The sequence below is a fragment of the Pristis pectinata genome, chromosome 41 (genome assembly GCF_009764475.1).
Source record: "Pristis pectinata isolate sPriPec2 chromosome 41, sPriPec2.1.pri, whole genome shotgun sequence".
Taxonomy (NCBI): domain Eukaryota; kingdom Metazoa; phylum Chordata; class Chondrichthyes; order Rhinopristiformes; family Pristidae; genus Pristis; species Pristis pectinata.
This window is the reverse complement of record NC_067444.1, coordinates 4012688-4024267: the sequence shown is the minus strand read 5'-3', so window position 1 is coordinate 4024267 and position 11580 is coordinate 4012688. Positions and strand designations below refer to the sequence as shown.

Sequence of the window (11580 nt, the reverse complement as noted above, 5' to 3'; positions counted from 1 at the left end):
CCCACTCCACCTATCCACCCTCCCACCCACCCCCTCACCCATCCCCTCTACCCCACTACCCTCCCGTCCCTCTACCACCCTGTTCCCTCGACCACCCCCTCCCACCCCCACTGCCTGCCTCCCCCCAGCCTCCCCCACCTCCTCACCCCCTTCCCCACCCCCAGCCTCACTTCCCCCCCCTCACCCCCCCAACCCCCACGAATCTCACCCATCCGTCACGGGACGGGTTGAGGTGGGTGCAAGGTCCATGTCGGGCCGGCGTGGGTTAGGAAGGGGCCTGTCGCCGGTCCCCGTGAGCCTCCCCCCAGCACCCCCCCCTCCCCCCCCGCGCTGGCGCAGAGGGAAAGGGTCCCTTCGGCCCCCTGGGTCTGTGCCAGCCCCCATGTCCGTCCCGTCCATCACCACTGGGTTTCAGGAGTTGCCTCTCAGTGGGGGGGGGGGGGGGCTTGAGTAGGGGGGCATTGGGGGTGGGGGGCACCGAATGCCAGCTGTGAGGGTTGGAGGGGTGATGAGAGGGGTCTGTTGAAAGGGGGGTGGGTGTAGCGGGCAAGGGGAGGCGTTGAAACCCCTTGGATCGGATGTCCCAGCTCCCCGCCTGCCGCCCCCCCTGCGGGCGGTCCTGGGGGTGGGTGGGGGGGAGGGTAGGTGGCAGAGACGCCTGGGGGTCCCCACCCACTGCCGCCTGGGTCTGAACCTCTCTCCGCACCCTCCCTCTCTCCGCAGCGACCCCGGGAGGAGGCAGCACCGGACGGAGGGGTGCTCCGCGTCCCCCACCTTGTGGGTGAGTGTTTGCTTTGGGGGCGGGGGTGGCGGTGGGGTTGGTGGGCTCGTTGGGCTGGGGGAGTGCAGTGGGGGGGGGGGGGGGGGGGCGCGCGCACTCGTGTGGTGGCAGGTTGGAACAAGCACCCGCGAGGGTTCACGGAGTGTGGGTGTGTGCACCGCTGCGAGGTTTTAAGTGAAACTCGGGACTGTGCGCGCCATGTGTGCCCGAGAGAGACAGTCAGTGCACCCCACCCCGGCGTACCCGTGCGCCGCTGCCCTGCGCTCCCGGGGGAGTGGGTGGTGAGGGTCTGGGAGGGGAACCGTGCGCGCGGGGCGAGGGCTGGGAGGGGTCGGGGTGGGGACTTGCATTCGCCCGTACGTGCAGGCGCGGACGTACCGCCCTCGGATCACTGCGTCACGCCGCCCCGGAAACAGGACCTTCGACCCCACTGGTCCGTGAACACGGAATGTTTCAGCACAGTCCAGGCCATTCGGCCCACGATGTTGTGCCAGCATTTTACCCTGCTCTAAGATCTATCTAACCCTTCTCTCCCACACAGCCCTCCTTTTCTCTATCATTCATGTGTCTAAGAGTCTTTTCAATGTCCCTAATGTACCTGCCCCCACCACCTCTGCCGGCAGTGCGTTCCACACACCCACCACTCTCTGTGTAAAAAAACTTACCCCTGACATCCCCCTTATACCTTCCTCCAATCACCTTAAAATTATGTCCCCTCATGTTCGCCATTGCCGCCCTGGGAAAAAGTCTCTGACTGTCCACTCGATCTGTGCCTCTTGTACACCTCTATCAAGTCACCTCTCATCCTCCTCCTCTCCAAAGAGAAAAGCCCCAGCTCGCTCAACCTCTCCTCGGAAGACGTGCTCTCCAATCCAGGCAGCGTCCTGGTAAGCCTCTGCAGCCTCTCTGAAGCTTCTGTGACTCCTGACTCTGCAAGGTGAAACTCATGAGCACGTAACTCAAATATGAACTTAAACTCACATGGCATTACGACACGATTACAAGTTGAGAGAGAAGAAAGGGAGTCTGGTCTGAGGGAGTGTCGGAGCTGGTTCAAGAATCTGAGGGCAAGTGGTGTTGGTTTATTATTGCCACTTGTACCGAGGTACAGCGAGAAACTTGTCTTGCATACCGATCGTACAGGTCAATTCATTACACAGTGCATTGAGGTAGTAGAGGGTGCACTGAGGTAGTACAGAGTGCACTGAGGTAGTTCAGGGTGCATTGAGGCAGTACAGGGTGCGTAGTACAGAACATATTGAGGTAGTACAGGGTGCATTGAGGTAGTACAGGGTGCATTGAGGTAGTACAGGGTGCATTGAGGTGGTACAGAGTGCATTGAGGTAGTTCAGGGTGCATTGAGGCAGTACAGAGTGCATTGAGGCCGTACAGGGTGCATAGTACAGAACATATTGAGGTAGTACAGTGCATTGAGTTAGTACAGGGTGCATTGAGGTGGTACAGAGTGCATTGAGGTAGTTCAGGGTGCATTGAGGTAGTACAGAGTGCATTGAGGCCGTACAGGGTGCACAGTACAGAACATATTGAGGTAGTACAGTGCATTGAGTTAGTACAGGGTGCATTGAGGTGGTACAGAGTGCATTGAGGTAGTTCAGGGTGCATTGAGGTAGTACAGAGTGCATTGAGGCAGTACAGGGTGCATAGTACAGAACATATTGAGGTAGTACAGTGCATTGAGTTAGTACAGGGTGCATTGAGGTAGTACAGGGTGCATTGAGGTGGTACAGAGTGCATTGAGGTAGTTCAGGGTGCATTGAGGCAGTACAGAGTGCATTGAGGCAGTACAGGGTGCATAGTACAGAACATACTGAGGTAGTACAGTGCATTGAGTTAGTACAGGGTGCATTGAGGTAGTACAGGGTGCATTCAGGTGGTACAGAGTGCATTGAGGTAGTTCAGGGTGCATTGAGGCAGTACAGAGTGCATTGAGGCAGTACAGGGTGCATAGTACAGAACATACTGAGGTAGTACAGTGCATTGAGTTAGTACAGGGTGCATTGAGTTAGTACAGGGTGCATTGAGGTAGTACAGGGTGCATTGAGGTAGTACAGGGTGCATTGAGGTGGTACAGAGTGCATTGAGGTAGTTCAGGGTGCATTGAGGCAGTACAGAGTGCATTGAGGCCGTACAGGGTGCATAGTACAGAACATATTGAGGTAGTACAGGGTGCATTGAGGTAGTACAGGGTGCATTGAGGTGGTACAGAGTGCATTGAGGTAGTTCAGGGTGCATTGAGGCAGTACAGAGTGCATTGAGGCAGTACAGGGTGCATAGTACAGAACATACTGAGGTAGTACAGTGCATTGAGTTAGTACAGGGTGCGTTGAGTTAGTACAGGGTGCATTGAGGTGGTACAGTGCATTGAGGTAGTTCAGGGTGCATTGAGGCAGTACAGAGTGCATTGAGGCCGTACAGGGTGCATAGTACAGAACATATTGAGGTAGTACAGTGCATTGAGTTAGTACAGGGTGCATTGAGTTAGTACGGGGTGCATTGAGGTAGTACAGAGTGCATTGAGTTAGTACGGGGTGCACTGAGGTAGTACAGAGTGCATTGAGTTAGTACAGGGTGCACTGAGGTAGTACAGGGTGCATAATACAGAACATATTGAGGTAGTACAGTGCATTGAGTTAGTACAGGGTGCATTGAGTTAGTACGGGGTGCATTGAGGTAGTACAGAGTGCATTGAGTTAGTACGGGGTGCACTGAGGTAGTACAGAGTGCATTGAGTTAGTACAGGGTGCACTGAGGTAGTACAGGGTGCATAATACAGAACATATTGAGGTAGTACAGTGCATTGAGTTAGTACAGGGTGTATTGAGGTAGCACAGGGTAAAAACAATAACAGAATACAGAGTAAAGTGTCATAGCTACAGGGAAGTGCAGTGCAGGTAGACAATAAGGTGTAAGGTCACAACAAGGTAGATCGTGAGGTCAGAGTCCATCTCATCGTATAAGGGAACCGTTCAATAGTCTTATCACAGTGGGATAGAAGCATCCGGGGTAGAAAGAATACAGAGAGAACGCCGGGTGCCTGGAACGGACTGCTGGGGGTGTGGGTAGAGGCAGATACGATGGAGGTGTTCGAGAGGCTGTCAGACACATGGATGTGCGGAGGGTGGAGGGAGATGAGACACTGCGGGCAGAAGGGGAGGGGTGCCATCAGCTCAATTATTGGTATTGGTTTATTATTGTCACTTGTACCGAGGTACAGTGAGAAACTTGTCCTTACAAACCGATCGTACAGGTCAATTCATTACACAGTGCAGTTACATTGGGTTAGTACAGAGTGCATTGATGTAGTACAGGTAAAAACAATAACAGTACAGAGTAAAGTGTCACAGAGAAAGTGCAGTGCAATCAGGTGCAAGGTCACAACAAGGTAGATCGTGAGGTCAGAGTCCATCTCATCGTATAAGGGAACCGTTCGGTAGTCTTATCACAGTGGGATAGAAGCTGTCAAGTCTGGTGGGACGTGCCCTCAGCCTCCTGTATCTTCTACCCGATGGAAGAGGTGAGAAGAGAGAATGACCCGGGTGGGTGGGGTCTTTGATTATGCCGGCTGCTTCACCAAGACAATGAGAGTCCAAGGAAGGGAGGCTGGTGTCCGTGATGCACTGGGCTGTGTCCACAACTCTCTGCGGCTTCTTGTGGTCCCGGACAGAGCAGTTGGTGCTCTCTATGGTGCATCGGTAAAAGTTGGTGAGAGTCAAAGGGGACAAACTGAATTTCTTTAGCTTCCTGAGGAAACAGAGGCGCTGGTGAGCTCTCTTGGCCATGGCGTCTCCGTGATTTGACCAGGACAGGCTGTTGGTGATGTTCACTCCCAGGAACTTGAAGCTCTCAACCCTCTCGACCTCAGCACCATTGATATAGACAGGTGCATGTACACCGTCCCCTTTCCTGAAGTCAATGACCAGCTCTTTAGTTTTGCTGACATTGAGGGAAAGGTGGTTGTCATGACACCATTCCACTAAGCTCTCGATCTCCTTCCTGTACTCCGACTCATCGCTGTTTGAGATATGGCACCACTACGGTGGTATCATCTGCAAACTTGTAGATGGAGTTAGAGCAGAATCTGGCCACACAGTCGTGAATGTATAGGGAGTAGAGTAGAGGGCCGAGGACGTAGTCTTGTGGGGCACTGGTGTTGAGAATAATCGTGCCGGAGGAATTGCTGCCTATCCTCACTGATTGCGGTCTGTTTGTTAGAAAGTCAAGGACCCAGTTACAGAGGGAGGTTGTCACGAACCAGCAACAAAAGAAACACACCGAATCATGTATAAGTGTTAAAAACTATTTTATTAATAACTACTTATGATAATAAGAGAAATAAAAGTAAAAATGTTAGAATGTTAGAAGTAAAAATGTTAAACCTTGAACATTAACCCCAAAAACTAAACTCGTCGTGCGTGTGTGTGCGGCAAACTCCCAAACTCCAAGTCCAGGAGTAGTTCGCAAAGTTCAGTTCAGCAAGCCGTAAGGTGAAACGTGAGCGCAGGCTTCTGCAAAACCACCGTTGACTGAAGAGGAAACGTAGAAAGAAAATCGAGAGTAATTACGAAATCCAAATGTTCCCCGATGGAACCCACACGACACCTCAGTCACTGCTGATCTCCATTCCTTTGTTCCGAAGTATCTGCCACCCCGGAAGGCATCCGAGACGTGGCCGTCCACACAAATACGTGTTTCCTTCTACAGGTCAACGACAAAGTGGACTCCACTGGATTCTTCCAAAAATCCATCCGTGGATTGTAGTGACAGACACATTTATTGTTCTTCATCCACCGAAACAGAGACCAGCAGGCAGTGTCTCTCTCTCGGTCTCTCTCTCTCGGTCTCTCTCTCTCGGTCTCTCTCTCGCTCTCTCTCTCTCGCTCTCTCGCTCTTTCTCTCTCTCTCTCTCTCGCTCTCTCTCTCTCTCTCTCTCGCTCTCTCTCGCTCGCTCTCGCTCTCGCTCTCTCGCTCTCGCTCTCTCTCTCGCTCTCTCTCTCTTGCTCTCTCTCTCTCTTGCTCTCTCTCTCTCGCTCTCTCTCTCTCTCTCACTCCCTCTCTCACCTCTGACTGACTGCTCCAAAAATGTTATCAAATCCTTACCTCCTTGTTGTCGTAATCACGCCCCACACAGACACACACACACACAGTAGACACAGACAGACAGACACACACACACTGCTGCACTAGGTCTTAAAGGGACAGTCTCCAATGGTAACAATCCGTGACAAGATGTTGAGTCCTAGGCACCTGCGTGTGACCACTACCCCTACGCGCGCCCTGGTAGGGGGGGAAGGGTTGGGGTGTCCCGGGACGCGGAGCGCGTGTGCGCCCGGGACGGTGACGCTGACCTACCTCTCCCCGCTCCCTCCTCCTCGGCAGGTCTCCAGAGCCCGGAGCAGCGGGATCTGCTGGCCCGGCACGACCCCCGGCGCCCCGTCTTCGTGGAGGGTCCGTTCCCCCTCTGGCTCCGCCGCACCTGCCTCCACTACTACCTGCTGCGCTCGGACCCCCTGCCCCCCGAGCTGGAGGTGAGTGCCGGGGTGCCCCGGGGGCGGGGGTCGTGCGACGCCGTCGCGGGCGATTAGCCCGGCCTGGGAGGAGGCCCGTCGTGCCTGCGGGGTGGGGATGGGCAGGGAGCCTTGAAGAAGTGTGGAGGGATGTTGGGGTCCGAGTCCGCGGCTCCCTGAGAGCAGCCGCGCAGGTTGACGGGGCGGTGGAGAAGGCGTGCTTGCCTTTGTTGGTCGAGGCGCGAGGATTCAAGAGCCGGGAAGTTACATTGCAGCCTTATAAAACTGTGGTTCGGGTTAGATTTATTACTGGGATTGGTTTATTATTGCCACTTGTACCGAGGTGCAGTGAAAAACCTGTCTTGCCTACCGTAAGATTTCTTTATCGGTCACGTGTACGTTGAAACACACGGTGAGATGCGTCTTTTTGCGTAGAGTGTTCTGGGGGCAGCCCGTAAGTGTCGCCACGCTTCCGGCGCCGACATAGCACGCCCACAACTTCCTGACCCCGTCCGTCTTTGGAATGCGGGAGGTATATGAACACAGGCAGAGGTGACTACAGGTGTAAAGGTACCGACACAGGCGGAGGTAGCTACAGGTGCAAAGGTACTGACACAGGCAGAGGTAGCTGCAGGTCCAAAGGTACCGACACAGGCGGAGGTGACTACAGGTCCAAAGGTACCAATACAGGTGGAGGTAACTACAGGTGCAAAGGTACAGATACAGGCAGAGGTGACTACAGTTCCACAGGTACAGGCACAGGCGGTGACAACAGGTCCAAAGGTACGGACACAGGCAGAGGTAACTACAGGTCCAAAGGTACAACACAGGAGGTAGCTACAGGTCCAAAGGTACCGACACAGGCACAGGGAACTCCAGGTGCAATGGTACCAACAGGCGGAGGTGACTACAGGTCCAAAGGTACCATCACAGGCGGAGATCACTGCAGGTCCAAAGATACCAACACAGGCAGAGGTAAGACAGGTCCAAAGGTACCAACACAGGCGGAGGTAACTACAGGTCCAAAGGTACCGTCACAGGCAGAGGTGACTACAGGCCTTTATTGGATCCATCGCACAATGTGACCCCTCGCCTCGTGTGACCCCCTGTGCAGGGAACGAAGCCAGTGGACCCTGAGCGGAACCTCTACTACCCCATGGAGCTGAGCTTCGACTTGGACCGTGACCTGGGAGACGACGACGGACTCGAGGTGGAGGAAGGTAACGCTCGGAGCCCCGAGGGAAGGCCGTTCCGCCCCTCGAGGGTCCCCACTGCCCCGGCTACCCCTTTCCCCTCCCCAGTTAAGCCCAAGCGGCCACTCGAGGGCCCCTGCCTCCCTCCTCGGGCGAATGTGGGAGTGGGCTGGTGGGGGTGGTGGTGAATAGGGGTGGCTGCGTTGGGGGGGGCAACTTGCTGTGCTGGGACTTGGGAGACTGGAAATAGGGAGTAACAGTTCATTCTCTTCCTCCCCCCCCCACCTCCCCCTTCCCCCACACCTCCCCCTCACCACCCCTTCCCCATCCGTCCCCCTCCCCCATCCCTACCCCTCTCTCTCCCCTCTCTCCCCCCTCTCTCCCCTGTCCCCTTCCCCCCTCCCCTCTCTCCCCTCTCTCCCCTCCCCTCTCCTCTCTCCCCTCCCCCTCTCTCCTCTCCCCCTCTCTCCCACCTCTCTCCCCCCCCCCCCAGTTCTCGAGGGTCCGGTCTTTGCCCTGTGCCAGGCGGGCTCCGGTGATGCCGCCTCCCTCTCCCGGTGGATCGATGGGCTGCAGGAGACCAACCCGTCGCTGAGCCACACCCCGGTGGTGTTCCGCACCACCGCTGCCGCTGCAGCCCCTCGCCGGCTGGTGCCCGCCGTGGACCCGGAGCCGGCCCCATCCGAGGCCAAGCCCCAGGACGGGGAGTGGGAGGAGGAGGAGCCGGGCTCCAGGAGGATGCGGCGCTGAGACCGGCAGCTCGTCGCTTGAGTCGGAGCCCGGGGGACGGGAATCCTTCGCCCTTGTTACACCCCTCCGACCTGCTGGGGGCCGCGGGGTGGATCCGGGGGTCCCGGGGTGGGTCCGGGGACCGTGGGGGTGGATGCGCAGGCTGCAGGGTTGTGTCCGGGGGTCCCGGGGGCCGCGGGGTGGGTCCAGGGGCTGGGATCCGCGGCAGTCGGGGCCGGGTGGGACGTCCCCTTCCCTCCATCCCCCCTCCGTCCCTCCCTCTCTCGAACCCCTCATTCCCACCCTATCTTTAACCCCTCGTTCCCCCTCCCTCCTTCCCCTCTGCCCCCTCGCTCCCTCCCTCCCCTCTGCCCCCTCTCGCTCCCACCCTCCCCTCTGAACACCTCCCTCCCTCCCTGCCCCCTTAATCCCTCCCCTCTGACCCTTTTCCCTCCCAGTCACCCCCTCTCCCCCTCCCTCTGACCCCCTCTCCCCTCTGACGCCCTTCCTCCCTCCCCCATTGAGTGAACAATCCTGTGTATGTTCCACGGTCTGAATAAAACCCTGTGAAAAGCCTCTTTGCTGCCCGGTCTGTGTCTCCCCAGCACCAACTGCTGGCCCCTCGCTGCACGGAGAGAGAGAGGCCGCAGATTGGCACACACCGCCCCTGGGTCCCAACTTCGACCCGACCCTGAGCCAACTCACCAGCACACCAGCACAGAGGGAAATGTCCTGAACTGTCTCACCAGCACAGCCCAGCACACCAGCACAGAGGGAAATGTCCTGAACTGTCTCACCAGCACAGCCCAGCACACCAGCACAGAGGGAAATGTCCTGAACTGTCTCACCAGCACAGCACAGCACACCAGCACGGAGGAGATTAATGGTCCTGAACTGTATGATGAGATGGGCTCTTGACCTCATGATCTACCTTGTTGTGACCTTGCACCTTATTGTCTACCTGCACTGCACCTCCTCTGTAGCTGTGACACTTTACTCTGCCTTCTGTTATTGTTTTTACCCCGTAGTCCCTCAATGCATTCTGTACTACCTCAACACACCCTGTACTACCTCAACACACCCTGTACTACCTCAACGCACCCTGTGCTACCTCAACACACCCTGTACTACCTCAACACACCCTGTACTACCTCAACGCAACCTGTGCTACCTCAACACACCCTGTACTACCTCAATGCACCCTGTGCTACCTCAACGCACCCTGTACTACCTCAACGCACCCTGTGCTACCTCAACGCACCCTGTACTACTTAAATGCACCGTGTACTACCTCAATGCACCCTGTACTACCTCAACGCACCCAGTACTACCTCAACGCACCCTGTACTACCTCAATGCGCTCTGTACTACATAAATGCACCGTGTACTACCTCAACGCACCCTGTACTACCTCAATGCGCTCTGTACTACATAAATGCACCGTGTACTACCTCAATGCACCCTGTACTACATCAACGCACCCTGTACTACATCAACGCACCCTGTACTACCTCAACGCACCCAGTGCTACCTCAATGCGCTCTGTCCTACCTCAATGCGCTCTGTCCTACCTCAACGCGCCCTGTCCTACCTCAACGCGCCCTGTCCTACCTCAACGCGCCCTGTCCTACCTCAACGCGCCCTGTCCTACCTCAACGCGGCCTGTACTACCTCAACGCGGCCTGTACTACCTCAACGCGCTCTGTACTACCTCAACGCACCCTGTACCACCTCAATGCACTCTGTACTACCTAAATGTACTCTGTACTACCTCAATGCACCCTGTACCACCTCAACACACCCTGTACCACCTCAATGCACCATGTAATGAATTGACCTGTACGATCGGTTTGCAAGACAAGTTTTTCACTGTACCTCGGTACGAGTGACAATAATAAACCAATACCAATACCACGGATTCATCACTCTCTGGGAAAAGCAGTTTCTCCTCATCTCCATCCTAAACCCCCTGCCCGAATCTTGAGGCTCTGTCCCCTAGTTCCAGTCTCACCTACCAGTGGAAACAACCTTCCTGCCTCGATCTTGTCTATCCCTTTCATAATTTTATATGAGATCCCCTCTCATTCTTCTGAATTCCAGCCAGCACAGTCCCAGGCGACTCAATCTCTCCTCGTAGGCTAAAACCCCATCATCTCCAGAATCAACCTGGTGAACTTCCTCTGCGCCACCTCCAAACCAAGTGCTGCCTTCCTCATGTAAGGAGACCAGAACTGCACGCAGTCCAGATCTGGCCTCGCCAGTGCCCTGTTCTTAAATTCAATCCCTCTAGCAACGAAGGCCAGAATTCCATTTGTGTTCATGACAATCTGTTGGACCTGCAAACCAACCTTCTGCGATTTATGCGCCAGCACTCCCAGGTCCCGCTGCACAACAGCAGGCTGCAATCTTTCACCGTCTAAATAATAACCTGATCTTCTATTTTCCTTCCGAAAAAATACACAGTCAGTGGCAGGGAGAGAAGGAAGGTTGATTGACTGAGAGATCTCGGGGGTCGAAGACCATAGATCCCTGAAAGTGGCAGGACAAGTTTCAAGCGTGGCAAGGAAGACATATTGCACACTTGCCTTTGTATGTGCAAGGACAGAGTATAAGACTTGGGTACATTGTGTTTTGTACTTAAAGTAAAATATTACTGGTTAGTCCAGACTTGGGAATATTGCCGGCAGTTGTGCTCGCCAGGAGAGAGGAAGGTTGTGATTGTGCTGGAGAGAGTGCAGAGAACACAGAACACTACAGCACAGTACAGGCCCTTCGGCCCACAATGTTGTGCCGGCATTTTATCCTGCTCTAAGATCTATCTAACCCTTCTGTCCTACAGAGCCCTCCATTTCTCTATCATTCACGTGTCTACCTAAGGGTGTCTTAAATATCCCTGATGTATCTGCTCGAGGGTCTATCTAACCCTTCCCTCCCCAGGACGGCTACGGCCAACACCAGAGGACATCCCTTTTTAGGTGAGCGGAGGAGTTGTCAGAGGTCGGTTTAGAAACATAGAAACCTTGAAAACCTCCAGCACAATTCAGGCCCTTCGGCCCACAAAGCTGTGCTGAGCATGTCCCTGCCTTAGAAATTACTAGGCTGACCCACAGCCCTCTATGTTTCTCAGCTCCATGTACCGATCCAACAGTCTCTTAAAGGACCCTATCGTATCCGCCTCCCCCCACCGTTGCCGGCAGCCCGTTCCCCGCACTCACCACTCTCTGAGTAAAAAACTTACCCCTGACATCTCCTCTGTACCTACTCCCCAGCACCTTAACCCTGTGTCCTCTTGTGGCAACCGTTTCAGCCCTGGGGAAAAGCCTCTGACTATCCACCCGATCAATGCCCCTCA

At 55.2% G+C, this 11580-nt stretch overlaps 1 protein-coding gene across 1 annotated transcript; it reads left to right on the top strand.

Annotated features, from left to right (window-relative positions):
• The first annotated feature begins 247 nt into the window (after positions 1-247).
• On the top strand, positions 248-8806 carry ecsit (ECSIT signaling integrator). Its single transcript, XM_052045997.1, has 5 exons — positions 248-292; positions 724-781; positions 6179-6327; positions 7421-7526; positions 7993-8806. The coding sequence occupies exons 1-5, from the start codon at positions 248-250 to the stop codon at positions 8247-8249; spliced, it is 615 nt and encodes a 204-aa protein (XP_051901957.1). The 3' UTR covers positions 8250-8806.
• Positions 8807-11580: the final 2774 nt, after the last annotated feature.

Bases quoted from the DNA above. Each gene is read 5' to 3' on its own strand.
- ecsit (XM_052045997.1), top strand. From the start codon at position 248: ATGTCGGGCCGGCGTGGGTTAGGAAGGGGCCTGTCGCCGGTCCCC. The intron at 293-723 runs GTGAGCCTCCCC...CTCTCTCCGCAG, and splicing joins GGGGCCTGTCGCCGGTCCCC to CGACCCCGGGAGGAGGCAGC. The intron at 6,328-7,420 runs GTGAGTGCCGGG...CCCCCTGTGCAG, and splicing joins CCCTGCCCCCCGAGCTGGAG to GGAACGAAGCCAGTGGACCC.